Here is a 27,549-nt window from a genome sequence, read left to right on the forward strand (position 1 = left end):
TAAAATTGTTAGGATAATTTGAACTCACTCGTATAGGTTAAGTACATAAGTATATGAATAAATAAAGAAACCATGTGATTTATATTGAAAAGAATGGTGTTACTTTAAAATTAATGGTTAGCATAGATTGAGAAAATAAGGTAACAGAAATAAAATAGAATTTGATCATGTCGTGATAAACTATTATTTTAGAAGTAAAATTGTTTTGATTGGTGTAATATTCAAAATGGACTCTATCTTATGTTAATACGATCTTTCAGTTTTATACACCTAAAATTTGAAGTGAAAATTGACGGTACTGCCTTAATTTTTTTTTGAATAATTTCTATCTAGGGGGAAGGAGAATTTTATTCCTAGTAGAGTATTGAACTCACAATCTAAAAGAGAGGAAAGATGTCAACTGAAAACTTTTAATCTAAAGTATTCGTATTTATAGTATTGGAAAAGAGTAAAATACGTCTAATTAGACAGAAAATTAATAATGATTGATGAACTGTTTTAAATAGTCAAATGATTGCTTTTAAGACATGCTTTAATTTTGAACTATTTCCTATAATTGGTCAACCGAATGAATTCATTGGTTTATTAATATTAGAATTCTCATTTTTGAGTTTGCACTTTATGTAGAAAACACTCAAATTTCTTTAGAAAATTACGCTTTTATTTGTAATTCCACAAATCATAAACCATATTAACGGTGGGAGACATGTCTCCCATTGCTTACCAAAAAAAAATTAAATGATCTATAAATATTCAACTAGAATTATATGAACTCATAGTCATAATGATAATAAAATTAAATAATAATCCATTTTTTTTACATTTCAAATAATTGATAATAAAAAAAAAAGTTGATATGAACTCATAGTCATAATGATGTATGATGTCCTCATAGTCATAATCATGACATGAATCCAAAATTGTTCTAAACCCAAAATGATTATTCTGATCCGAATTGCCCGACTCAGATTAACTGACTCGAAACAATGATCTAAAGAAGGTGAAAATCCAGCGGCTATGACTTACAACCCATAAACTATCTACTTGGATCGAATCGCGGCAGAGCTCGTGGGTTCACAAACTGAATCCAATACACTCGAGGAAGCCCAGCCTGCAGAGACGAAATCCTGACCGTCCATATGTTTAACCTTAGTTCTGCTCCAGGGTTTATCCCCGGTTAAGTTAAGCCCTGCCCGTTTCCAGCAACCCTAGCGAACCTTTCCTCGCTTATTTAAGTCTTCTCAAGTTCATTCTCACTACATCTCCCGCTGCAACTTGCGTCTCTCTGACAATAGTTTAATACTATTCTTTCTGCTCTTTTCTATGAAAATTATTTGTTATTTTTTTATATCGTAATACGTTACTCCAAGCAGGAGAATTCTGCATATGATGAGGATCATATTGTGTATGAGAAGCTCGCCAATATTTTAATGCGAGCGATGTTTGTACCTCATACTTCCATGACTCTGATGCGTTGCTCTCTAAATTCATTTATTACTATTTAATTGTTCTAGATTATTTATACTTTACCCTGTTTTAGTCCCTCTCCTTCTCTGGAATAATGTCATATGTCTCTCTTTCAATCGACAACTGCTTCCTGTGAATTTCTTCGGCAATAACTATTTGTCTGCGAAAGGGATTTTTTTTTTCTGTTGTCACTGTTCCTATTTACCACCCACGCTTAATCATAAATTATGATTTTATTTGCTTTTTTTTACAATGAAAATCCCACACCTTAATCCGCAGAATTGCTAGATTTGATTACGATGTCTTTTTAGATAAGAAGATCGTTGTCACATCTCTGCGATGAAAGTACAGTCCAATATGAGTTGGGGAGGAAAATTGAAACTGATGATGGAACACATTATTAGTTAAGAAACATAATTAAATTTTCAGTTTAAGGGTGTTGTAAGTAAAACGGAATTCTTTATTTGGAAGTCTGAAAAAGCCAAACAATTTAATCTCAGGAAATACAAGTGCAAAGCAAGAAAATTTGAACAGTAATAGCCACGCAATTGTTGGTATATAGGCAGGTGTAAGAGTTGCAATTCTCATTCAGCAACGCATTCTAGGACTCGTAGTTCTCCTCAAGAACTTCCTCCTCGTACTTATTGTCATCGTCGACAGTTGCATTCTGGTATTGCTGATACTCTGCCACCAAGTCGTTCATGTTGCTTTCTGCCTCTGAGAACTCCATCTCATCCATTCCCTCACCTGTGTACCAATGCAAGAAGGCCTTGCGACGGAACATTGCAGTGAATTGCTCGCTTACCCTTCTTAAAATTTCCTGGATCGATGTCGAGTTTCCGATGAACGTTGATGACATCTTCAGACCCTGTGGTGGAATATCACAGACACTTGATTTCACATTGTTGGGAATCCACTCCACGAAGTACGCTGAATTCTTGTTTTGAACACTGATCATTTGTTCGTTAACTTCTTTGGTGCTCATCTTGCCCCGGAACGTAGCCGAGGCTGTTAGGTAGCGACCATGGCGAGGGTCAGCAGCACACATCATGTTCTTGTTATCCCACATTTGTTGTGTCAGTTCCGGGACGGTGAGCGATATGTATTGCTGGGAACCACGAGATGTGAGTGGTGCAAACCCAACCATAAAGAAATGAAGACGTGGGAATGGTATTAAGTTCACAGCCAGCTTCCGGAGATCGGAGTTCAATTGTCCAGGGAACCTTAGACAACATGGTACACCACTCATGGTTCAGAGATTAAGTGGTTCAAATCTCCAACTGAAAATTAAAATTGTAATTAATGTTAGGTTCAGCATTTTAAATTGTTCAAATGTTATATATAGCATACCATCCATCAAAATGAAGATTGTCACTCAGCTTGGAGTAGTGACCTTCAGAGTCCGGAAGCAAATATCATAAAGTGCTTCATTGTCAAGGACCATGCATTCATCTGCATTCTCTACCAACTGGTGCACAGAGAGTGTTGCATTATAAGGCTCCACCAGTGTCGGAGACTTTAGGTGAAGGGAAAACAGAGAATGTCATCATCATCCTGTCCGGATATTCCTCTCTGATTTTTTATATCAAGAGAGTTCCCATCCCAGAGCCTGTTCCTCCTCTCTGATTTTTTATATCAAGAGAGTTCCCATCCCAGAGCCTGTTCCTCCTCCTAGTGAATGGCATATCTGGAACCCTGGTCCAGAAGTAAACAAACATAAACAAGTGAGAGCCATCAGCCAATTCAAAAATAGAATACCATTGTTTTAACTAGCCACTCTAAGACTTAGCTAACCTCTAACAGTTAGACTCGAGGATTGTTTTCAAACTAACCCTTCCCTACAAGATTAAGAATTCAGTGGCTAGATAAGATTATTTATCATGCTTATATTCACTAAATACCGGAAGCGAAGGGTTAATCACTTGGAATCCTAAATCCGAATGGAAAATTTCTCCGGCATTGGAGCCACCAAAGATCTAGTAAAAACGATGTTAATAGTTCGAAGTAAGACACGATCCTTCATTGTACTCCGCATTGTGACACACAACGTGTCAAGCCAGACATATATTTGGGGTTCTCTTAATGTGATGGTACTCAATAGTTCACCATTATCATCGTCTACAACATAGTGCTGTACTTTTCACAGTTAAACAGCAATCATACCGTTATCAGATGATGGCAGTAATTGTCCTTTTACTCACTATTTATTCTTCAACTCTCGACTAAAATATAATATGATGCTCATATCGATGCTATAATTTACCGTGTCAATTTTTTAGACATACAATAACCATAATGTTCCTTTTAAAATGTGTGGAACCCATAATAATGTAAAGACAATATTCATATGATAATGAGCTGGTAAGAGTGGCAAGGACACGGGGGCTCCACCAAATGCATTAAAAAAGTTAATCGAATGCCGTAAGACCTAGAGTATTAAAAAAATTTGTCGATACAATGAAGGACAGAAGGATACATGGATGGAGGAATCACTACCACAACAAGAAATAAATCTGCTCATGTAGATAATTTGTATATATCACAAAGGTAGATAAAAGACACATGCCCTCCTTTCCTTTGCCTTCACACCAGACAAAAGGTAGCTTACTAATCACAGCTGAGGGAGTCTCATCTACAAAATATGATTCCTGTTTTAGAAGAGAATTGCAGATTACTACCATTATCCAACTAATGATAAAAGCGTAGATAATTGACGAAAGGAAGCAATCCTTACATATCACTTTTTGCCGTTAATTGTTGTCAGGCATATAATTCAAGGTCTTAGTATTCCTTAAAGTTTATGTGGGAAGCAGTTTACTCTCTTTCTGGTCTGCAGTTTATTGCCTGTTCATGGGATGCTTTCTTGGTGAGGGCTAGCTCTACTTGGAAAGGCAAATCCCTGCTAACAATGGTCATGAAGCTCGTCCTGAATGCACTAGTTTACTTACTCTGGGAGGAAAGGAATAAAAGATTATTCCAAGATCGTTCTAGGTCTGTCAATGATTTACTTAAGGCTATCAAAGATATTGTAAGTCTTCAACTAAGGTATAGGAATTTTAATAGAGTAGATAGTATGAATATTACTCTTTGCAATCATTGGGGTATAGTTGATCATTGATTCTTTTTGTATGTACTGTTCTGTTTCTGAACCATGATTGTATTTTGTAGCATTTTTTATATTTGGATAATAAAATTCTGAATTATCCAAAAAAAATAGTTGGAAAATAAAAAGATGATTAGCAAAAACAGTTGTATAGCGCTGTCACGAAAATGATATGGCAACTCAAATGGATAAGAGTTTCAAACTTTGAGGTAAAAGTGAAACGCCATTGAAAGTATATTAAGAGATTCAACTCCACGAAAAGCCCATGCAGATTTGTAGAAATCTGGATTTCTAAGAAAAAAATGAAGATTATATATATATATATACACCTTGCAAGCAATCACAATACTCAGCCTCTTTACGAACAACATCAAGAACGGAATCAATCAACTCAGCTCCTTCAGTGTAATGACCCTTGGCCCAGTTGTTGCCGGCACCGGATTGTCCAAACACGAAATTATCAGGCCTAAAGATCTGGCCATAAGGACTGGATCTGATACTATACATGGAACCGGGTTCAAGATCCATGAGAACCGCACGAGGAACGTACCTTCCACCGGAATCCTCATTGTAATACACATTGATTCGCTCCAGTTGAAGATCAGAGGTTCCATCTCCTTGTCCTTGGTACATTCCCGTAGGATCCACGTCATGCTCGCCTCAGATGACTTCCCAAAAATTGGCGCCGATTTGGTTCCCGCATTGGCCTCCTTGAACGTGAAGGATTTCTCTCATGGTTTGTGTTTGGCTGAAAAAATGGAAATGGAAACAAAGAGATTTTAGAGGTTTCTTTTTATTTGTTTTGGCGATGGAAAAGCGGAGGGAAATGCTAATAATATAGGGCTGAGAATGAACATCGTATTTTGAAGGATTGTCTGTCACGAGTCATGAGCAGGACAGTTTGACAAGGGTGAAGTGCGCTTCCTTTAGGAGAGTTTGTTAAGGGACGCGCCATTTCACAAATTCTGCAGAATATTTCGGAATTTCTATTTTTCACCCTGCGAGCTTGATTAATTATGGTGTATTCGAAACAATCATTTTAACTGAATTGTTTAGTAAATCGAGTGGTTATACCAAAAAAATCTCTTTATAGTGTAATGGTAATTAAATCAAAATATTTGACCTTTTAATTTTTTGTTCTTTATTATAGATTATTAATATACAAAATATATTTATTATTTTTAAAATTATTAGTAAATTCAAATATCTTAAAACTACGTAAAAAAGTAGGACATTATCTTGTTGATGTTTGATTTAAAATTCATTTAAATATAATTATTAATCAATTGATTTAAAGAGGTAATGTATTAAATTCTTTAAATAAAATTTAAAGTTTGAATTCTAATATTAAAAAATATTTCATATCTAATTTAAGTTAATAGATTAAATATCTATAATTATATTAATTTTATACTAATCATCATTAGATTTGGAATTTCCAAATTTATTGACCATTTGTTTTGTGTTTTTTTATTAATAATTTAATATTGGCCATTTGTTTCTTAGGTCCCAATTGGCCCAACAAGCTCCAATAGTTATGCTTCTAATTTGAACAGTAATGGTCCTGAAACAATCAAATGACCCTCGTCATCCTTTTTCTATTTAGTAAATTTATATTTTGAAATTTAATTTTAATTTTAAAATGTAATTTGATATTTTTTAAGTATTTAAATTTAAATATTAGGTTCAATTTAGTAATGAGTCCCTTGTTATTGGTTTGTTTTGTATGCTTCTTCATAAATAACATACAAAACTCTTTCAAAAAAAATGTATGAATTTAACTTGTTAATTCAAAAAGATAATAAAAATTTATTTTTAATTTCACATTAATATGTACGATAAGTAATTTATTTGAACATAAATCCACGTTTGAATACTATTTTAAACCTCAAAACCAGGTTTGGGTACCTAATGGACAAATAAATTAGACACCCAACTGAATTTTGAAGCCAATTTTATATAACTAATCGAACTAGAAAATTTAGACATCATTGTTTTGGGTGTAGTGTACGTCAAGTGGTTGAAATTCAATATCTTTTAATACGATATATATATATATATGATAAATAGTTTTTAATTTAGATAACTCTATCCGTCAAGCTTGAGATTTTAGTTTTTTTATGATAGTCCCTCGTTTATTGCGACTTAACTAATAAATAAACTCATTTCATTAGAAATCTAAGTATTTGCTATTGCATAATAAATTAATTTTAAAATAAGATAAGATGCTTCATAAAGCAAACTCAATTCATATATCAAAATTATACGTTTACCCACCTTTGTTCAAAAATTTTAACGGAAATCGACTCAAATTATCATTTGGATAAATATATATTTTGATATTTGAATAGATTTTATCTATCCTACAATCAACTTAAAATATATGTTTATTCACCCCACTCAGATATTTGAGTAAATATAGTTTAAGTCAATTTCATTTGAAAAAACTGAATGGATTGAGAAACATTTTAATATTTGAGTATGTTTTTATCTTATGTAGTTAAAAAAAACACAGTATCATTAATAATTATTTAATTAATTTTAAAATAAATATATTTTCATAAAGTTACCCACATATTAATTAAATTATAATAATTTGAGTAAACATATATTTTGCTCTAAATATAATTCGAATTGATTATTTGATAACTTAAATCAATTCAATTTTCTCAACTAAAACCGACTTAAAATTTGAATTAGGTCCAACTATATATTATTTAACACAAATATATTCATATATTAAATTTTAAATTATAACATGCATCTTCTCTCTTCAACCAATCAAAATTAAGAGATATGGCACGCTCTGTTACGTCAGATAAAGAGACACGGTCAATTACACATACTTTTATCTGTTATGATCGAAAAGAATACGATTTCTTTAAAAAAATTAAATATTAATCTTATAATTAATTTTAAAATAAATATTTTTCAAAAAAAACTACCCACATATTTTAATTAATCAAACTATAAATCATAGGATGTATTAATGATAAAATAAACCTCATTACAGTCCAAAGAGACCCATGAATTACTGTTTTTTTACAATATTTAGTTTAAATTAATTATTAGTAGTTATGTAAAAAATATCAATCTAAATATTAATGATTATAAGAATAATATTTGATATATCATTTTGTGCTAAATCAAGAAAATAGTTATAATTTTTATTTTTGAAAAAAATAGAAACAAAGAGAAAATAAATAATCAAGATGATGAAATTTCTATTTAGTAAGTTGTAAATGATGAGGGGGAGATATTAATAGAAGCTTACGCTCAAACCGCAATTGTGATTTGTGATGAAATTTCTCCCTTCTTCTTTCCATTCATTTGGCCACATTTCCCCCCTTTTCTTTCTCTCATTTTCTCGACATTTTCTCTCTTTTAACTTTGCTTTTTTCTCTCCAACCTCTCTTTGATCCTTAGGGTTTGCCTCGTGGAGACAAATGATGAAGCCTATGGATCCTCATTCTTTGCTTAACAACAACTACAACATCGTCAACCAAATCTGAGAGGTAAAAGAAAACGATTTTCAAATTTTGTAGAAAAATAAAAATAATATCCGACAAAGGAGTAAAAAAATAGGCATTTGGCGGTTTTTTCGTAGGGCGGCGAAGGAGTATGAGCGCCTCCAGATTCATTAAATGTGTCACCGTCGGCGATGGCGCCGTCGGAAAGACTTGCCTACTGATTTCCTACACCAGCAATACTTTTCCTACGGTGAGTCTGTTTCCTGCATTTTCGGATCTTTGTTGCTTGATCGAATGATTTGTTAGCATTTTAAATCTTCCGTTTGCTTGAAGCTGAATTTATGCATATATGGATAGCATCAATTTAATGTGTAAAACTCTATAATTTTGATTTGATTTAAGATCATTGGATAAAATGTAAATTAATGTCTGACATTAACTCTTTGTGCTTCGACTGTTCTTTATTTCTGCAACTTTGAATTTCCTCGGAAAATTTAGCTGTCTTTTATAAATGCTGTCAAGATTGCTGTTAATTCTATACAATGTAGGCATATCAGATGCAATCTGATCTCCTTTCAATTAATGGAAATTCCTTTACAATTTAAACCGAGATTGGTGCTTTATGCTCCTGCTACTGATTTTCTTTATTGGATACATTATTCTGGTAACAGGATTATGTCCCAACTGTTTTCGATAATTTCAGTGCAAATGTTGTTGTGGATGGCAATACGGTCAACATAGGTTTATGGGATACTGCCGGTAATTTGGATAACAGCTTCTGAAAGTCCTCTTCTATTATTTTGTTTTCTTTTTTGCTTTTGGTTCTGATTTCGTTTCCTTGGAAACAGGTCAGGAGGATTACAATAGATTAAGACCACTGAGCTATCGTGGGGCTGATGTCTTTATTCTTGCATTTTCTCTCATCAGCAAGGCCAGTTATGAAAACGTCGCCAAGAAGGTTGAACCTTCAAATGTCTTCTCTTTTGAGATAATAATAATTTGGTACATTATATCTGCAATGCATGTCCCTACAATCCATGAGTGTTTCTTTCTTTACATTTCAGTGGATTCCTGAATTAAAGCATTACGCACCTGGTGTTCCAATAGTACTTGTTGGAACTAAGCTTGGTATGATTCTTAATCTCGGGATAATGAGATTCTTATATATGATTTCAGTTTACAAGTGAATGAACTATTCTCAAATTAGTGGAGTACCCTTTTACTAATATTAATGCTTTCTACTCTTTGCTCCTGCAGATCTTCGGGACGATGAGCAATTCTTAGCAGAACATCCGGCTGCAGTACCTATATCCACGACTCAGGTGCATATCTAAACGTTATTAATTATCATTATTATTTGGTGGAATATGTTTCATTTATTTGAATATTTGTGTTGAATTTCTTTTTTTCTTGAGGGAGAGGAATTAAGGAAACAGATAGAGTCGCCTGCCTACATCGAATGTAGTTCAAAGACACAACAGGTTAAATATTTCTCTAAATGCACTTCATGTTTTTCAACCGAAAAACTGTGTTGAAGCCTCCCTTCTAGCTCCCATAAAGGTTTTTTGTGAATGCCTTACTGCAGAATGTGAAGGCAGTCTTTGATGCGGCGATTAAGGTAGTGCTCCAGCCTCCCAAAAAGGTTAAGAAAAAGTCATATGGTGGCTGCTCAGTATTATGATCAATAGAACATTAAAGTCTTACAGAGATGGAGGACCTGTCAGCTTCTTGTTACTGTCAATTTTTTTTTAATTTTTTTAATTTTTTTGGTATAAGCAGTAAGCCCATCATGTATAGTCACAAACTGAAATTCCAGATATTTCTTTGAAAGCATTATTAGGTGGTATGTTTGGTGTTTTAGTTATTTTTTAATGGTTCATATGTAATTGATGATAAGCATTTCTTGTTATATAGTTAAACTGCACTCGTGTATTAACCAGATGTGAAGAATACCCACCACCCTGTCCCTGTTATCAAATTACAGTGTTCTTGCATGATGTTTAATGGTTCATTTTGGTTCATCAACGCATGCATTCTCCACTTCACGGATCCCAACAAAACTAAAGAAAGTCCCGACTAAAATACCATGAATGATGAACCACCCAAACTACATATTCGGATATTCCTAATATTCGAACTGTCGGTTGCCATTTACCAAGGAGGTTATGGCATTGGGACATGCACTTTAAACAGTCTTTACTTTTGATATTATCCTAGATAATCGACACGTGTTATAATGGATTGAAATAGACATATAACTGTCCGTGCACGACAAACAAGAAATTAGATATTATCTTCATCATCATCCACTTTCGTTTTGAAATGGACCCAAGGAGCTAAGAAAAGGTCAGCTTTTTTTCTTTCTTTCAAGAAACGACACCGTTACACCATATCAGCTTCAACCCCTATTATTTAGTAATAAATCTCCGTAGACGCCTCAATTAAGTTGTTACTTTAAAACCCTATCAGCAGCCACCAGATTCTCTTCTAATTCCATCAGCAGCAGCGCCTCCAGAGCCAACTCTTTTAATTATTAACCGAGTGCGGATTGTGGGGTGGACCTGGAGGATATGGCGATATCAGATGCGGTGATTGGGAATTTGATGACGATCTACCTGGCAGTCATAGCGGGGATAAAGGCATATGGTTTGGTGAGTGGGCGGAGCTTTGGTGGTGGGTTCGTGCTGATGCTGTCGACCACGGTGGTGGGTTTCATCTTGGTCGGCACGCTGACGTGGGACGTCACCCGTAAAGCCACGTACGCGATTTCCGGCGATCACGCCGCTTCTGTACACGTTCAAGAGATGTGCAAGGGTGGTATTTGCTGGCACGGAGTCGCCGTTCGTTCGCCTGCTTCTCAGGTCCGCTTCAGGATCCCTCAACGAATTCCATACCGTTTGTAAAATCCAATTTAAAAGAGAAGAAGAGTTTTGAAGTTGTAAGATAAAATGGCGTTCTGTTATGTTTTTCTTTTTCTCTTGAATCTTGATCGATTGCGAGGGAATAAAAGATTGTGTATAAAGTTGCATAAAACAGCTAACGAAATGAAAGATGCTTTGTGGATAAATAAATCGATCGTCATTTCATTTTCCAACCAAAGCTTATTTAGTTTCTTCCAAGTGATTGAAACAGAGTAGTAGGCCCGGAGAAAAAGCTTAATTTCATTTGTTTAATAACTTTGGTCCGACTACCGACAAGATTCAAAGCCTAATTGGGAACTAGTTTAGAAATTCTGAAAAGAGTCGGTGTGGCATTATTACAGTTTTTTAGGGGTTGATCGTAAAGGGAACCCATGTTATGCATCCGAAACAGTTAAAGTTGAGTCTTTGTAATTCGTGATTGTTGGTTTGTCCGTTTAGAACTAGTCATGGGTCATTCTTTTTTTCTTTTTTTTGCCTTATTTGTGGTATATAATAAAGGATAAAATACATATTTAATCATCCAATAATCACTTTAATTTTATTTTTCATTTAACTATTTTTTCAATATCAACAAATATGTTATTTTTGTTTATTTTATTCACCCACCATTAAAAAGAATAACAAAACTATTGATATAGTATTTTTATTTTTTCAATAATAACAAGACATTACTGTATGATTATATTTCAACATCACTGTTATCTTTTTAATGACGGATAACTAAAATATTTTATAATAACAGGAATAATCGTAAAAACCCTTTTTCAGTGTTAGTGTAATGTTTGCTATTATTATTTTTAGATTAATATGGAGTGAGTACAAAGTAATATTTGATCAAAAACTCTCAATTATTTGATATTGAACACTTGTACTCATAGAATACATAGTGCTCAAATTCGAGACCTCAAGAAACAATAACAATTTTTTAACCACTAAAGTCGCTTGATTCATATGTTGCTATCATTATTTATTGTATATAATATATATGAATAATATTAAAGAATATGGGTAGTAATTATATTTTTATTATCATCAGTAATTGTAGTGTAGCGTAGAAAGTCAAATAATTAATTTTTATGTGATTTTAAAAAATGAAAATAATTATTTATAACGAAATCCACTATTATACTAAACACAAAATATTGTTAAAATAATTAATCTTAATATTATTAATTTGATTATCATATTTTTCGTATTAATATTATTATAGTATGATAATATAATACTAATAAGAAACTTTGTTATATTAATATTTATAAACAAAAAACTATAAAATTTATTATTTATATGATTAGTAATAATAATATTAGTATGTTAAAAATGTTAATGTTATATTACTAATATTTGAAACAATTATTATTGTATTTTATATTTTTAGGAGTATACTATATTATTTAACCTAATAATATCATTTTTGTTTAAAATATTTAAACTATTTTTTTTATCTAAACAAGTACTTAAAACATTGTGATGTGCTAGAGTCTCATTATTGAAGAAAAATTAAACGAAATGACAGATTTTCATTGATTACAAAATACTAATAATTGAGATATCTAAAATGAATAAAAATACCAGGCCAAAGCCTTGGGAGCTATGAAGGCAATAAAAATATAATTTAGTTTTTTTTTTAATTTTAAGCCAACTATATTGCATTTAACATTTAATATTGGGCTGGAAATTGATAACCAGACGTTGGCCCAACTTAGGTGGCTTGATATCGTATCCTCTCGAGTGTCTACGGAATGAGCGCACGATGCCGATATTTGTATTCCATTTGGACCATTTAAAAGTTTCGGTAAGGTGAAAAAAATGTCAGAAATTGAAATTTAAAATAAAATAAAATCGAAACATAAACAATTATTTTCATTTAAAAAAATTATCCTTTTACCAACCAACCACTTGATCCTAGTTGGCGATTGATAAAGAAGATGAGACAAACAAAGAGGCAAAAGATTTATGAAACCGAGGATTATATAATACATAAACAAAAGGTGAGCCATTGGGCCGGCGGCTGGAGATCCTAACACTTCTTTGCTTCTCAAAATGGAGCTGTTAAGGTTCTCCTTAGACTGTTCCTTTTTGGAAACTGATTCGGCGCTGCCGACAACAACTGCAAACAATATCAAACTTTTCCTTTTTAGATCCAACCCAAATATTCATATACATACAAGCAAAACGCAAGCTCATACATCACCTTCACCTGATGTTTTCTAAGCTTGGCATTTTCTTCCTTTAATCGAGCAGCTTCATGTTCCAACTCCTTTCTGTAAGCCTGAGGCACTCGGATAATATCACCAGGACATGTCATAAATAAGATAATGCCATTCGCATTACTTCATTGTGTTAATTTGCGAGGAAAGAACAAGTTTTTTTTTTTGAACAGATTTGTACCAGTTTTCTTGCTCTAGACCGAGCAGATGACTCTCTGTACTTCATGAGCTTATGCCGGCGGTCGTCGTCGTTTTCATTGTGTTGTTGAGCCCTTTTTCTGCACAAGAGCTGGGGTTGCGAGCAAGCGATAGAGTTGCTACAGCGGTAGTGGGTGCTGAGCTTGAGCTGAAGGTTCCAATGTAGTGGAAAGCAGAGCCAGAATTCAAAGTCAATGTGGTTGCAGGAGGTGGTGATAGAGGGCCAAAAAAGGTAGTTTGTTGATTGGGTGATGTTGTTGGAGGTTGAATGTTGAAGGCTGTAGACAAAAAGTCTTGAAAGACGGTGGAAGGAGAAGTGGTGGTATCATTTACAGAAGATTGGCTGATATCTTTCCAGACTTCGTCCATGGAATTTTGTTGCGTAGCTAGATGGTTGGAGGAAGGTGAAGTTGCGGCTGCCGACTTGGGAGGGAGAATGTGGGGGTTTAGAAAAAATCTAAGCAATATGAGGGCAGCTTAAATTGTACTATCCGACACTCCATTATCTTAGTATCTACCGGCCAACCCAGAAATTTCGAAATTGATCTACCTACACCCTCTCATTCAATATCTTTGTTGTCCGTTTATATTATTTTATAAAAGTAATGCTATTATATTTATGAACATATCACTATTGCCGGATAGGTATGATGTAAATAAAAAATCTTTAAATATTAAATTAAATAATCATTTTAGTTTATTTTTTGTTTCGGAGTAAAAGAGTTCTTTGTAGATAAAAGTTATTCTTTAAAAAATATTAACACAATAAAATATTGATGATCAAAATGCTTAAAAAATAAAAATCAAATTGACTATTCAATAAAATATTAGCGGCTTTTGTCCTAAAATAAAATACTAAAGACTAAAATACTCCAAAGTAATTATTTTGATAAATATTGAAAGACTAATTTTAGTATTATATCTATCACATAATACAAAGTTATGTTTTATTGAATGCATCTTTCAAAAGACACATTTTGTATTATACATTTTTATTTTATGTGATACTTTAGTTAACAAATTTTTTTACTTGTATAAAATGTGTATTTAGGTAATTATGTTTTTAGGGATATAAAGATATAATATTAAAATTTACTCTAAATGTTTGATTGAAGAGTCATTTTTAATTTTTATTTTTAAAATACTTTAATTCTCAATGTTTTCTTTTATGTAAAAATGATATTTTTTATGAAAATTGTTACTCGATTAACGGTAAAAATTTATTATTACCGTAACAAATTCTATGTTTAGTATTGACATAACAATATCATATGTACGTAAGTGATGATATGAAAAATTATATATATTAAATGATATATTGAAAGTGGTACTATGACATATATGATAGATTTATAAGTGATAATGTGACATCTCGTCAAGTTAAACATGTAACAATATTATATATGATAGATTTATAAGTGATAATGTGACATATTTTTTTCTTTAAAAAATAAAGAATCTATATATATATATATATATCTCTGTGGAAGTAACATTATTAATATTACGACTTGCATTTGTACGTTAACTCCCTCTATGACTTGTCAACTGCTGCCACTGTCCATGAGCCACAGCAGCAAGAACTGCATTGTTGTCCCGACCATTAAAAGCCGACGCATAAAAGTACATCGCGGTCAACGCCAGGTAGTTAAGCCAAATCAAAATTCAAATCGCATGTTTTTCAGATAAAGACTTCTTTGCAAAACTTTAAAAGTTAACGCATAAAAGTATAATTTTTAAAAAATTGTCAAAACATGATTCCATTTTCTAGCGAACAAAATGAGTGTAATACTCTACATTTATGATTATTTGTCCAAACATAATCCTAGTAGGGATTAAACTTTAAAATTAAGTTTGAAAATATTTGGATATATGGTTTTACAATTGAGGTGATACTATTTTTACAGACTATATTATTAAAGATCAAAAGTTAGATCATTATCATGATATATATCGGTTTATATCTTGAATTGATTGATAATTCAATTATTGTCGTTCCACGTCCACGTCTGATCTCATTTTCTAAGGCAGCAGTTCTTGGGTTCTAGGCTTTTCTAGCTGCCGGATCTATAATAAGTTTAGAGTAAGTACACATCCTCTCTAAAATTTAAATTTTATTCAATTAATTAATTAATGTGTTGGCCTTCAAATTTTACTTTTATCCATCTCGTATAAACATGTGTTACAAGTAGCCATATATATTGTTTTTCTCAAAGGTTCTGAAAGAGCAATGGCGCACGTTAAAGGATTCCTCTGGGTGGAAATTAGCAGGACTAATGGCTCCCGAGTTTTCTGCTGATTCGTCGTTGATCGTGTTCCGATTGCCTTCCCTTTTCCTCGAAGCTCTCGTTTTTCTCTCTCGGTTGTACTGCATTCTTGATGGATTGGAGAAAGTTATTCAAGTGCTCTGAATCTCAAGACCTTGAATATTTTCCCCCAAAAGTTCACGATGGAACTCCGTTTGTGCTTCCCCCTCCAGAGATTCTCGATGCAGGAATTTCCGAATGGAATTTATCACTTGTGGGTCAGTTCCTTGGAGTTACACCGAGCTTTGCCTCATTGCAAAGAATCGTCGACAACCTATGGAGTAAAGCTTTGCTGGGTTCGCGTGTCTAGGTTAGTTATGCTGGCAACAATTTATTTATCTTCTCATTTAATAATAAATCTGCCAGAGATTGGGTTGTTGATAATGGTCTATGGCATGTACAAAACAAAACCCTAATTCTTAAGAAATAGAAACCAAATCTGAAAAGCCTTTGTTTTGATTTAACTAAGATTCCTGTCTGGGTTCATCTATACAATGTACCCTTAGAGCTCTTCTCCCGAGTAGGTCTTAGTTACATCTCTAGTGCCCGTCTCTCGATGGACACAATTACTACTACTAAAACTAGGCTTGAGTTCTCAAAGGTATGTGTTGAAATAGGTGTAAATGATGTCATTCCCAAATACATATAAGTTGCTCACAAAGATGGTCAGAAAACTACAATCTATGTTGAGGTTCCTTGGTTCCCACCTTATTGTAAGAAATGCAAAGTATTTGGACACAATGATAAAGGCTGCCAACTAGGAACCAACTCCAATGTCAATTATGTTGCTTCTCAAGTCTTGAAAAAGAAAGGAGAAATTATTCCTAATTCAGCTATCATTCCTATTGGAGGAGTTGAAGTTTTACAGGAACCAACAATTAAAGACTCTAAGGAAGTTGAGGTCTTAAAACTGTAGGAGGAGTCTGAAGGAATTATCTCAAATTCAACTGACATTCTTGTTGGAGGAGATGAAACTTTTCAGGATCCATCTAGTAAAGACTCTAAGGAAGCTAAAGCCATAATTCTACAGGAGGAGTCAGTAGTTATTGTTACAGACAACCTTGAGCACAATGTTTCTTTTGAAATTACTGAGTCCATGCAACAACAGGTTGAAAATGAAGTTGCTGCTAATGATCAAATAAATTCCAGTCTGTTAAAGCCCCTGTTACCAATAAAACTTCCCAGCCATCAACTTCTAAAAGGTGTAGAGGTAGACCTAGTAAGGAAAATGCAAAGGGCTCTCTGTCAGGATCCAAAACAGATTTGAAGTGCTCAATTCTGTTGAAGAAATACCTAATTTAGAAAACCAAGCAAGGAAGCCTAGAGTTGCATCATTACGAGTTGCTGGTTTGGTTAAAGAGCTTAAATCAAAAAAGAAAGAACAACTTGACAAAGTAAAAAATATTTCAGTTGAAAGTCAAGGGGGATCCATGGGATCACCAACTCTATGATAATTAGTTTTTGGAATGTTAGTCCTCTAAAACAGAATAAAGTGGCCCTTAGAGCCATGCAAAATAAGGTGGATGACCTCTGTCTTTTAGAGACCAGAGTCAAAGTGGATAAATCAGAGGCTATAAGTAGATCTAAATTTTCAAATTGGAATATTTTCTCTAATTATGATCATGCCATTAATGGCAAAATTTGGATGCTTTTGAGGAAGGGAATGGATTTGACTATAATTCAAGTAGCTGATCAATGTATTTTTGCTAAAGGGAAGTTTCATGGCCCGGTGTTCATTTCGGCCATTTATGGAAGTAATGATGGAACCCGTCGTAGGCAGCTTTGGCACAAGATAAATGAAGTTGATTCTACCGTTGATCATTCTCCTTGGGTATTAGGAGGAGATTTTAATATTTTTTTGCATTCTCAAGAAAGTTCTGACCATGATCTTTTAGGCCATTATATTACTCCATATATGAAAGATTTTTAAGAATTCACACAAGAGCTAGCACTGCTCGACCATCCTTTCTTTGGTCCCAAGTTCACTTAGAGAAATAAACAACAAGAATTTTTCTTGCAAGGAAACTTGACAGGGTCATGATTAATCCTAGTTGAGCTCCAGTTTTTCAACATTCCTTTGTTGAGTTCCTTACTCCTGGTATCTCTGATCATAGCATGGTTGTTTTATGGCTTTCTAAAGAGCCTCATGCCTCTAGGCTAAAGCCTTTCAAGTTTTTTAATTTCTGGATTGCCCACCCTAATTTCTTGAGTGTTATTAGACAGTCTTGGTTCCATAATGTCCAAGGCAATCCTATGACAGTCTTGTTTTCAAAGTTGAAAAGACTCAAAATTTGCCTCAAGGGATTTAACAAAGACAATTATAGCAATCTTTCGGACCGTGTTAAATTAAAGAGAATAAAACTGAAAAATCAGCAACTTCTAACTCTTAAAGGTGAGAAAGCCATCGAGAAGGAGCTTGGAATTCAAGAAGAGTTGAAGAATCTTGAAGATATTGAATCTAATATTCTTAAGCAAAAGGCTAAAGTTCATTGGATAAGAGATGGTGACAAAAACACCAAATTTTTTCATTCGATTGTGGCCTTTAAAAATAAGAGGGACACTATAAGAGTACTTGTTGATGATAAATGGAATAGGCTTGAATCTTTTGAAGCCATGTCTAATGAAGTGATTTCGTTCTTCTCAAAGCTTCTTGGTACTTCTGACCATATGGTTAAGGAAATTGATCATGCTCTCCTCAAAGATCTCCTTAATATTTTTTCTCTATTGAAGCTCTTTCTAATCTTGTTAAGGAAGTTACTGTTGTTGAAATTAATAACGCAATCTTCTGCCAAGGCAATGATAAAGCCCCAGGACAGGATGAATTCACTCCCTATTTCTTCAAGAAATCATGGTCTATCGTGGGTGAAGATGTTATTGAAGCTGTCAAATATTTCTTTAGCAATGCTTATATTCATCCGGCTTTTAATTCAACCATTATTGCTCTTATTCCCAAAATTCCAAATCCAAGTGTTGTCAAGGACTTTCGGCCAATCTCTTGCTGCTTAGTTATCTGTAAGACTATCTCTAAAATCCTTGTTAATAGAATGGATGTTTACCTTCCTCAAATTATTTCCTTGAACCTGACTGGTTTTATCAGAGGAAGAAACATTATTGATAATTCACTTCTTGCTCAAGAAATGGTTAAATGTTATGGCAGGAAAGCCATTTCTCCAAGATGCTCTATGAAAAATGATTTACATAAGGTTTTTGATTCATTGCATTGGGGTTTCATCTTATCAATCCTTCAAGCTCTTCAATTTTCTCAAAGATTTATTGATTGGATTGAAGTTTGTTTCTCTCAAGCCAGATATTATATATGCTTCAATGGAACATTAACTGGTTATTTCAAATGAGCTGGAAGGCTGAGACAGGGGGACCCTATTCCCCCTTATTTGTTTGTTCTAGCTATGAACGTTCTTTCTAATTTGCTCAATCTGGCTGCTACTAAAGAACTCTTTGCTTACCACCCAAAATGCAAGAAGATAAGGCTTACTCATCTTTCTTTTGCAGATGATCTCTTGATTTTCTATAAAAGCAATGTCGATTCTATGGTTGGTATCCTTAGTGTACTTGACCATTTCTACCAAGTTTCAGGTCTCAAACTTAACTCTTCCAAAAGTGAGCTCTTTGCTGCAGGTATATCCTCAAGGAATTTAGAGGAAATTAAACTTATTTTTGGTTTTAAGATTGGGATCTTGCCTGTTATATACTTTGGCATTCCTTTTGTTTCACGAAAGCTTACTGTGAAAGATTGTGAACCATTATTTGATAAAATCAAGCAAAGATTACAGTACTGGTCTGGCAGAAACCTTAGTTACGCTGGCAGGCTCGAGCCAATTCGCTCTGTTATGTTTAGTGTCTGTAACTTTTGGTGCAAGCAACTCATCCTTCCAGCTTCGATACTAAAAACAGTGGATCAACTTTGTTCCAGGTTCTTCTGGAAAAGAGCTGATAAATCAACAGCCAGAGCTAGAGTCAGTTGGGATAACATTTGTCTATTGAAGTCTAAAGGAGGTTTGGGACTGAAAAATACTCCCACCTGGAACAGAGCTTGTATCATAAGCATCATTAGGAAGATTATTGTCGGTGATGGATCGCTATGGGTTGCATGGCTTAAATCCTATGTCCTTAAGGAGCACGATTTCTGGAACTTTGAAGCATGATCCAATGTTAACTGGAGCTTCAAAAGAATACTCAAAATGAGATCAACTGCTTATCCTATTATTTCAACTGGACCCTAGCTGATTAGGGAAGTCTGGGATAAGATTCGAATACAGGGGCAGAAAGTTTGCTAGCATTGACTTATTTGGTATCCAATGCATATTCCAAAGCATAGCTTAATTTCTTGAATGGCCATTCTGGACAGGTTACCTACTAGAGACCGATTACAGAGAATGGGATTATGCTCTGAAACTATATGTGTTAACTGCTATCTGTACCAAGAAACACGAGATCATCTTTTGCTTAATGTTCCTTGGTTGTTGGTCTTTGGAAATCTGTCTTAAATCTAAATGGAATGATTTTTACTTCTCTCACTTGGGAAAAAATGGTCTCTCGGGCAAGCACAACTTGGAAAGGGAAGTCTCTAATCACCTCCATCTTGAAGATTTCTTGGAACGCATTTATTTACTCCATTTGGTAGGAAAGAAATCAAAGAATGTTCCAGGGTCGATATAGATCGATCGATATTTAGATTAAAGATATCATTGAAGTTGTTAGTATTAGACTTAGGGGTAAATCTATAAATAGATTTGATAGTACTAATTTTTACCTTTGTAATGCATGTGATATAGTCTAATCAATCTTTTGTTCTTTTGTAATTAGGCTGATTGTTCTTTTGTTAATTGGTTGTAGCAAAACATTACTATTTTAGGTAATAAATTTATGGATTATCCACACACAAAAAACATTTGTTACAACCTTAAAAGTATTTTCAAATTCTAGCTCGAAAGGAAACCTTATATATTACGAAATTTCCGTACAACACAGTATGTCAAAACTATTCGTACGCAAAAAGGACTAGACTCGGGTAATTTTTAGTCACCCTCCTGTTTTATATTTAAGTTGTATCAAACATGATTTTAAATTCTCAAGCAATTACTTTTAAATATTCTATTTAAAGATGATGAGAAAGTATGAAAAGAAGAATATATATAAAGTAAACTACCTATTTAATTACACACGCCTATGATTGCGTTCTTGTTTTGATCACCCTCCTATTTTATATTTAGGTTCTAATGTTCTTTTTATAAATTTTGAAAGAAAAAAAATTAGACTCGAGGGACCAAATATCTTTTAACAAAGATATTTATATATTTAATTTAAAAAAAGCAAAACACTCGGCAGGCAACGAGCTGGAGTAAATATGATTTGTATTCATGATTATTTTGCAACTTTACAGTCTAGCTGGCAGGTAATGCAGCGATCCATTACCTACATCCTCATAAATCTATCAAAATAAGGCATCATATCTTTCTCACTAGTTCAAGTATTTCCAAGCTAAACCATAGGAAAATACAGTACTTCTAAACCAGGTATGTCAAAAGATACAAACACCCATCAAATGAAAGAATATTGATCCGACACCTGAGTCTAAAGGGTACACTTTCCCAGCAAGAGACTCATTACAAGTACCTTTTGTACAGAAAACTTAACCCTTGTATTCTTCAACATGTATCCACTTTGTAGACGACCATTTGTTCCCCGTAATTACAGGGCATCCACCTACAATCACCCATATCACACACTGTTAAATTAGCAATACATCTAAAAGTTGCTTTGATAAAATGAGAAACAAGTTCTGCACATAAGTGTCGAAAATGAATGGCATGACTATGGATAAGAGTTCAAATCTTTTTTTTCATATGGAAATGCAGTCCCTCTTAATCATTCTTGAACCACAACTAATGACATAACGTGAAAAAAAAGGTGGGAAAGGGGGATCGGCTGCAAACCGTGCAAGCTTGAGGGATCTAGTGTGGCATCAGGTCTCATGCTCCAGAACAGCAATGCATCACCCATCTTAGGCTTCACTGCAAGACCCTGTTTAGCACATTCGGACAATTCATTCCACCATGGCACAGCACTAATATTTCCCTTGGCTGCAGGAAATATTGTCTCACCCCCTTCTTCAACATCCGACCTGTACATCAGTAGCATAAATTTTGGTAAGAGGTAACAAATCCTTCTCTCTTTTTTTTAATATAGCAAGAAGTCTATGCAACACTTGATTAGATGTGGAATGCATCATACACATGAAGAGAGCCTGCGAACATACAAATACATAAGCATAGTAGCCATCCTCTGGCCTCCATTTTTAGTGTTGAACTCATCAAGGAAGTAATCGAAGTGTGCATCATATTTCTGTCCAACTTCATAGTGGAGAACTTGAAGACCTTCCCCATGCTCTGTAAATTATAATGTTAACCTTAAGTCATAAAAGAAGAAAAACCCTAAAAGAATATACCATATTTAGAAAAAAAAATTAACTGCAAAACGAATTAAAGGGACATAACAAAACTAGGAAATATATAATTTAGAGTTTAGACACCATTATCTGTAAATAATAATTGCTACCGCAGAAACAGGTGCAATAATATCAGTTTTGCACATGCCTACTAGTGAGGTTAAATTGAAACTCATAACCAGAAGCCTCAAGAAAAGAAAGACATCTCAGCAGATTTTTGCACTAAATAACAAATTATTGGTACTAGAGTAAAACATATTTACATAGTTTTGCTCAGGATTAAAATATCGAACCTGCAGGAATGAAAGTGTAGTCCGCTATCCTTTTTTCTATGTCCCTAATGATTTTATCTTGCCCTCTTCTTAGAAACATACCAGAACTTGTTCTCACCCTGCGAAAAATACATGCTAAATGTCATAAGATGCAACACTAGGTTCGAAGTTGCTCACATAACGGGTCCTCAGATGGCAAGGGTTTCTCAAATAACTTTGAAGAGAAGCATAAAGTAGAGAATCGATGTTTAACATCTCAACATCATATCCTACCATTTGCATATCACAATAAAAGAATAGGTGGGAGGATAGGAAATCCAAACCTGCTATCTTTACTTTTCCCTGTTTTTCTATCAACAACAGTGGATTTTGCCATGTGAGGTTTAGCAAGCTTTATTAGGTACTCACATTCTTCCTTGGACTGTCGAAATGACAAAAAAAGGGGTCACAATCAAGACAAAATACCAGGAAAAACAATGGGTATATAATTTATTATCATCATCATCAGTACTACTTCTGTTATTATAAACAAAGACGAAGAGCAAGACCCCAAACTCAATACACACTAGAAGATTATGAAAAAAACGTGCTCATGCCCAGAATTATACCGATTCAGTAACGAGAAAAGGGTTTTACAAGGTTTCCTTCATAAATTATTCAAGTCATCAAATCCAACAGCATTGCATTTCTAAATATGAGCTGTTACTCCCACTAATTCCCATTAATTACGAAAGCACCTACTACAAGCATAAACAATCAGAAAGGTGAAATTGGCAAATTCAAATTGTTTATACCAAATCAAGGTCACATGAAATCTCGATAAATTTATGTAAAACTAATTTATAAACAAATCGTTTTTTAAGGTTATAAACAATTATTTAAAAAAGGGAAAAGAATATGAAGAAAAATAACCAATAAATTATGGTAAATGAAAGCTCTAGGCTCCCAAGAAAGGACTTCAGTCCACTGCTCCCCTCTTTTCCCCAAGCCTTTCCCCCTGCATCAAAATCCAGCTCAAATATTGAGTCAAATCACCGAAAACACTAATCAAAACATGGCTATTAATCAAAAGAGATCAATGCGTGAGAAATCAAACCACCGCGAATATGTCAAACCTTTCAGAAGCCATGCGTCTATAAGAATTGAGATCATTGGGCGAGGAATCGTCGTTGCTTATCGGAAGAGAGAAGATCCCTAGTCCCAAAAGCATCAATAAAACGACCGTTAACATAAACAACATCGACAACACAAGCGTTACTGTGGACCATTTCTTTGCTTGTAATCGAGAATGTCTCACTTTCGCCATTATTGAATCAAAACAAAAAGCATTCGGCTCAAAACCCTAGAGATCGACCCAATAAAACCAAACCACCAAATCCCAATTTGGCTAGAACTCAGATTCAGAAACGTTGACAAACAAATTTCCTACGGGAAAAATGGAAAACCAACCAAAGGACAAAACTAGGACCATTGAAGGGCGCGACTATAAAATATAACATTTAAAGTAGAGGTTGAGTTATTGTAAAGGTTTGACCGAAATGACAAAATTGTCCTTGTTATGGGAACTATTAGCCAATGATATTGCTTAGAGAATTGTTGAGAGTGGGTATAGTTGTCATTAAAATTTTGCTCGTGGTTTTACTTGTCGGCGGGTTTGATGGGTTCTGAGCGGCACCTGGTTTGACTAGGTGTTTGAACTTTGAAATGCCAAATCTTTCCTTTTGACTTTTACTGTGTCTGTTCAATAGCCATGGAAGCAGCTTCAGATGAAACAAATCGGATCACTCAAAACCCCAGTTTTCGTACATCCAAATGTAAACTGAATCAAATACAAATCATTGTCGTGCCGGCTGGTAATCTGTCTTGTCCTTAGGTCTCTTCCCGTACTTTATGCCTGAATATCAAATCAATGTTTCGTTTCTCTTATTTTCTTTCCATTTTCTCAACAACCAAAACTTTTATTAAGACGAAAAAAAAAGTGAACTGTTGGATTCCCAAATTCGTATGCACAAATTACAGTTGAACAGGAGAAAACGCTTCTATTGTTTCATTAGTAAAACAATTTTAAAAGATAATCCGGCAAAGTAAAGAAATGAATCAGATTCACCCTCTATATCCGCCGCGTCGATCTTTCTCATTCGGCGGCCTCTGCTTCTCTAAGACAGATTGCACTGCATCACGCTCGCCGATAAGCAACCGAGTCACCATTTCCGGATCCTTCTTGAAACAAGCTTCCTTAAAGGGTTAAACTCACTCCTCGCGTTCTCTCGCAATATCTCCCTCCATAGAACGCCACGTGAATCGGGTCATTTGAAGAGCTGGGTAGCACGGAGGATGTCTTGGTAGAGACCCAACGCTCTTGTGAGTCGCTGCCGAGTCAACAGCTCTTCTTTCTCGTCGTTAACGAATTTATCCTTCTTCACCACGGGTCATCGAGAAGCTCCTCCACAGTTTCCGGACCATTGTGCAATAAACGTTGGCTGGAGACGAAACCGTTCCCCGAGACGAGCTTTAAACGAGTCGTAAAATATTGACATTTTCGCATGTAAGCAGTCATTATTGAATTTCTGTATCAGCCTCAAACCTCATTATCCAGGCTGCTTGAAAGTTGAAACAACCGCAGCGAAGCTCAATACGAGAAGCAAAGGGTTGAAAATCGGGTCGGTTTTCGCATTTCAGGCCCAAAAGGGCTGCTCAAAATTTTCTTTAGGCCCAAAATAGCCGACCTGATTTATTTTTATAAAATAATTTTTAACAGTTTTTTATTAATCTTAAAATTATACCTAAATATAGATTTAATATATATATATATATATATATATATATATCATAACAGTATCAATTTTATTATTAATTTTTTTAAAATTTTAAACTTATTCTGTACTTAAATAATACATAAATAATATGATTAAAGTATAATAACTTAAAATGATTAAATTTAAAAATATAAACTAAATGTACAATTTCATATAATATAAATTTTTTATTTTTAAATAATAAAATATAAATAGTATACTTTTGATATTTATTTTATAATAAAGTCTTTATTTTTTTAAAATTTTGAAGTTTTTAAAATATTCGAATTTTGTTGAAAATAATTATAGAAATAATTATATTAATAATAAATAGTATAAAAAATACAATATATATATATATATATATACAGATATTTATAGAATTAATTAAAAATAGTGTTTTTGAAGTTTATTTATTTTTATTTTACATTAGGACTAAATGCATCAGAAAAAGAGGAATTAAAAAAAACTTAATTTGAATAAGAGATTAAAGCTATAAAATTTCTTTTAAAATTGAAAATTTTAATTATTATTTTCTCCTAAAAAAATAATTTTTTCAATTTTAAAAAATGAAAAATAAAATATCTGCACAAAATCCTTCATACAACCCCACTCTAAAATTTGGGTGGAGCACATGCTTGGGAAAATCCAAGTTGGAGTAAGCTAACTCAATGGTGAATGTACTCTCATACTTTAAAAAAGGACTTCATCAATAATCTTCTTTCATGGTATTCTCAGGTAAAGATAGTTGTTGTTTTCATAAACAAATTCTATCAGCAAAAGACAGGGTATGTTGTTTGACAAAGTTCATGTTTGACCTCCATTTCATTATTAGCATATTAGGTTTTGAACTAATCCTGGAATTCTGACTATAAATAAATAAACAAACAAATCTTGAAAGACTGGAAATTTTCAATGTGGAGAATTTCAAACATATATAAAATCCAAAAACTTGATACATTGAAACAAAAAAAACTTGATTAATTACGACTAATTCCATAGCAATCATGATTAACTTAGCTTATAGCCCTAAACATAATACGCACTTTAGTATTATAAAAAGGATTATGGAGAGTTATTAATATATATCTATGCCTTTTGTGTGATTAAGAGGACATATTCCCAAATAAGCTGTTTCTTGTATGATTTGGTCATACCTAAATCCTCAAAGATCAATCCTTCCAAGTTCCCACATTTATCTTCTTCGTTACATATAAAGGAGTTGCCCAAATCCATCGAAGTGTGCAAGTATTTTGACAGAATGAAGAAAGAGGGCAAACCCAGAAACATGATCTTGAAATTTCTGCCAAAAGCAGTTTCGGCTGTTGTCAGTGTGGGCTTTCAGAACCCTCCGTTCAGCCCAAGCAGAGACAAGCGAGCAATTAGTGCAGGCAAAGGGTTGCTGCATTGTCCGATCGTTTCGATAATCCCCGACGAAGCTCGAAGAAAAGCAGAGGCTGGAACCATGGAAACTCAAGAACCAACTTCACCCAAGGTGTCATGCATAGGACAGATAAAGCACAAGAAAAACATCAGAAAAGCTAAGCGTTATTTGAAGGCCGTATCTGAGTCGACGCATAAATATTCTTCTCCTAGAGAAATAAAGAAGCAAGAGAAAGAGTTGGGTGATGACGATAGTGCGCCATCTTTGGGTCAAGTGAAGCGGTTTGCGAGTGGAAGTGATGGTCTTGCTAGTTTTGATTGGACGGCTAATATTGCAGAACACGTGGAAGCAGATCAGCACAGAGATTTTTACTCTTATGAAGAGGAAAGAGAGCATAGTGACCTTGAAGAAGAAGTGATGGTTCCTTTCACAGGGTTGGCTTTGCAGCCAAGGAAAGAAATTAACATATGGAAAAGAAGAGCCACGAATCCACCAACGCCTCTTCAGTTGAAATCCTAATGCGCTAATTGATTTTACATCCTAATGCGCTAATTGATTTTACTGATTCATTTCCTTTGATAACGGTATATTTGGTAAAAATATGAAAAACAATTAAAAAAAATATTTTTTAATTCAAATATATTTTAACTTATTATTTTCTCTCCAGTTAAAACTTAATTATTTTATTTTTATTTTAAGAATTTATTTTTTTCATTTTTTAAAATATTTTTTTAAACAAAAAAAAAAGGTCAAAGTACAACAAAGACAATAAAATTTAACATGAAAACTCAAATGACAGGAAGAAAATCAAAATTAAAATTTTCCCTTGAATACATGTATCGTCTTTAAAAAAAACTAGCAACTATTATTAATCTATACTATTCGAACTTAAATGCAACATCGTGTATATGTGGAGATTAAGACAACTAATCTAACAAATTACATCGTAAAAAACTA

The 27,549-nt window shown here is 33.7% G+C and overlaps 5 protein-coding genes, 1 long non-coding RNA gene and 1 pseudogene across 7 annotated transcripts; 4 read left to right on the forward strand and 3 right to left on the reverse strand.

Moving 5' to 3' along the window:
• The first annotated feature begins 2,035 nt into the window (after positions 1 to 2,035).
• LOC120180477 lies at positions 2,036 to 2,739 on the forward strand (annotated as a pseudogene).
• Positions 2,740 to 2,846: 107 nt separating this feature from the next.
• Positions 2,847 to 5,515, reverse strand: LOC120180476 (tubulin beta chain-like). The gene is made up of 3 exons (XM_039185793.1): positions 4,900 to 5,515; positions 3,127 to 3,162; positions 2,847 to 3,076 (listed from the first exon to the last, which is right to left on the reverse strand). Exons 1-3 carry the CDS (start codon positions 5,201 to 5,203, stop codon positions 3,048 to 3,050), a joined length of 369 nt encoding a protein of 122 aa, XP_039041724.1. The 5' UTR covers positions 5,204 to 5,515; the 3' UTR covers positions 2,847 to 3,047.
• A 2,380-nt stretch (positions 5,516 to 7,895) lies between these two features.
• LOC120180475 (rac-like GTP-binding protein ARAC3) lies at positions 7,896 to 9,783 on the forward strand. Of its 2 annotated transcripts, XM_039185791.1 has the most exons (7): positions 7,897 to 8,290; positions 8,712 to 8,799; positions 8,889 to 8,998; positions 9,105 to 9,168; positions 9,298 to 9,362; positions 9,456 to 9,521; positions 9,626 to 9,783. In XM_039185791.1, the coding sequence occupies exons 1-7, from the start codon at positions 8,192 to 8,194 to the stop codon at positions 9,719 to 9,721; spliced, it is 588 nt and encodes a 195-aa protein (XP_039041722.1). In that variant the 5' UTR covers positions 7,897 to 8,191; the 3' UTR covers positions 9,722 to 9,783. The 2 variants fall into 2 exon arrangements, with proteins under 2 accessions (XP_039041723.1, XP_039041722.1); XM_039185792.1 differs by lacking the exon at positions 8,712 to 8,799 and having other exon boundaries at positions 7,896 to 8,290.
• A 688-nt stretch (positions 9,784 to 10,471) lies between these two features.
• LOC120180479 lies at positions 10,472 to 10,959 on the forward strand. The gene has a single exon (XM_039185794.1). The coding sequence runs from the start codon at positions 10,611 to 10,613 to the stop codon at positions 10,941 to 10,943; it is 333 nt and encodes a 110-aa protein (XP_039041725.1). The 5' UTR covers positions 10,472 to 10,610; the 3' UTR covers positions 10,944 to 10,959.
• A 2,029-nt stretch (positions 10,960 to 12,988) lies between these two features.
• LOC120180480 lies at positions 12,989 to 13,463 on the reverse strand. Its single transcript, XR_005521689.1, has 3 exons — positions 13,353 to 13,463; positions 13,156 to 13,233; positions 12,989 to 13,071 (listed from the first exon to the last, which is right to left on the reverse strand). It is a non-coding gene; the product is annotated as an uncharacterized LOC120180480 (long non-coding RNA).
• A 7,662-nt stretch (positions 13,464 to 21,125) lies between these two features.
• On the reverse strand, positions 21,126 to 23,862 carry LOC120180474 (probable prolyl 4-hydroxylase 3). The gene is made up of 7 exons (XM_039185790.1): positions 23,529 to 23,862; positions 23,326 to 23,410; positions 22,737 to 22,834; positions 22,435 to 22,532; positions 21,953 to 22,082; positions 21,630 to 21,817; positions 21,126 to 21,399 (listed from the first exon to the last, which is right to left on the reverse strand). The coding sequence occupies exons 1-7, from the start codon at positions 23,717 to 23,719 to the stop codon at positions 21,326 to 21,328; spliced, it is 864 nt and encodes a 287-aa protein (XP_039041721.1). The 5' UTR covers positions 23,720 to 23,862; the 3' UTR covers positions 21,126 to 21,325.
• Positions 23,863 to 26,380: 2,518 nt separating this feature from the next.
• LOC120180624 (uncharacterized protein At1g76070-like) lies at positions 26,381 to 27,111 on the forward strand. Its single transcript, XM_039185923.1, has one exon. The coding sequence runs from the start codon at positions 26,470 to 26,472 to the stop codon at positions 27,109 to 27,111; it is 642 nt and encodes a 213-aa protein (XP_039041854.1). The 5' UTR covers positions 26,381 to 26,469.
• Positions 27,112 to 27,549: the final 438 nt, after the last annotated feature.

This window comes from Hibiscus syriacus, unplaced genomic scaffold (genome assembly GCF_006381635.1).
Source record: "Hibiscus syriacus cultivar Baekdansim isolate YM2019G1 unplaced genomic scaffold, ASM638163v2 tig00112498_pilon, whole genome shotgun sequence".
Taxonomy (NCBI): Eukaryota; Viridiplantae; Streptophyta; class Magnoliopsida; order Malvales; family Malvaceae; genus Hibiscus; species Hibiscus syriacus.

Coding starts and splice junctions, on each gene's coding strand:
- LOC120180624 (XM_039185923.1), top strand. CDS start 26,470: ATGAAGAAAGAGGGCAAACCCAGAAACATGATCTTGAAATTTCTGCCA.
- LOC120180479 (XM_039185794.1), top strand. CDS start 10,611: ATGGCGATATCAGATGCGGTGATTGGGAATTTGATGACGATCTACCTG.
- LOC120180476 (XM_039185793.1), bottom strand. CDS start 5,203: ATGTACCAAGGACAAGGAGATGGAACCTCTGATCTTCAACTGGAGCGA. Junction 3,163..4,899: donor GTATTGTGATTGCTTGCAAG/GTGTATATATAT, acceptor CTTCTGGACCAG/GGTTCCAGATATGCCATTCA. Junction 3,077..3,126: donor TTCACTAGGAGGAGGAACAG/GCTCTGGGATGG, acceptor GAGGAGGAACAG/GCTCTGGGATGGGAACTCTC.
- LOC120180474 (XM_039185790.1), bottom strand. CDS start 23,719: ATGGCGAAAGTGAGACATTCTCGATTACAAGCAAAGAAATGGTCCACA. Junction 22,835..23,325: donor TCATTTACCATAATTTATTG/GTTATTTTTCTT, acceptor TCATTTCGACAG/TCCAAGGAAGAATGTGAGTA. Junction 22,533..22,736: donor GGGAAAAGTAAAGATAGCAG/GTTTGGATTTCC, acceptor TATTTTTCGCAG/GGTGAGAACAAGTTCTGGTA.
- LOC120180475 (XM_039185791.1), top strand. CDS start 8,192: ATGAGCGCCTCCAGATTCATTAAATGTGTCACCGTCGGCGATGGCGCC. Junction 8,291..8,711: donor CCAGCAATACTTTTCCTACG/GTGAGTCTGTTT, acceptor TTCTGGTAACAG/GATTATGTCCCAACTGTTTT. Junction 8,999..9,104: donor ATGAAAACGTCGCCAAGAAG/GTTGAACCTTCA, acceptor TTTACATTTCAG/TGGATTCCTGAATTAAAGCA.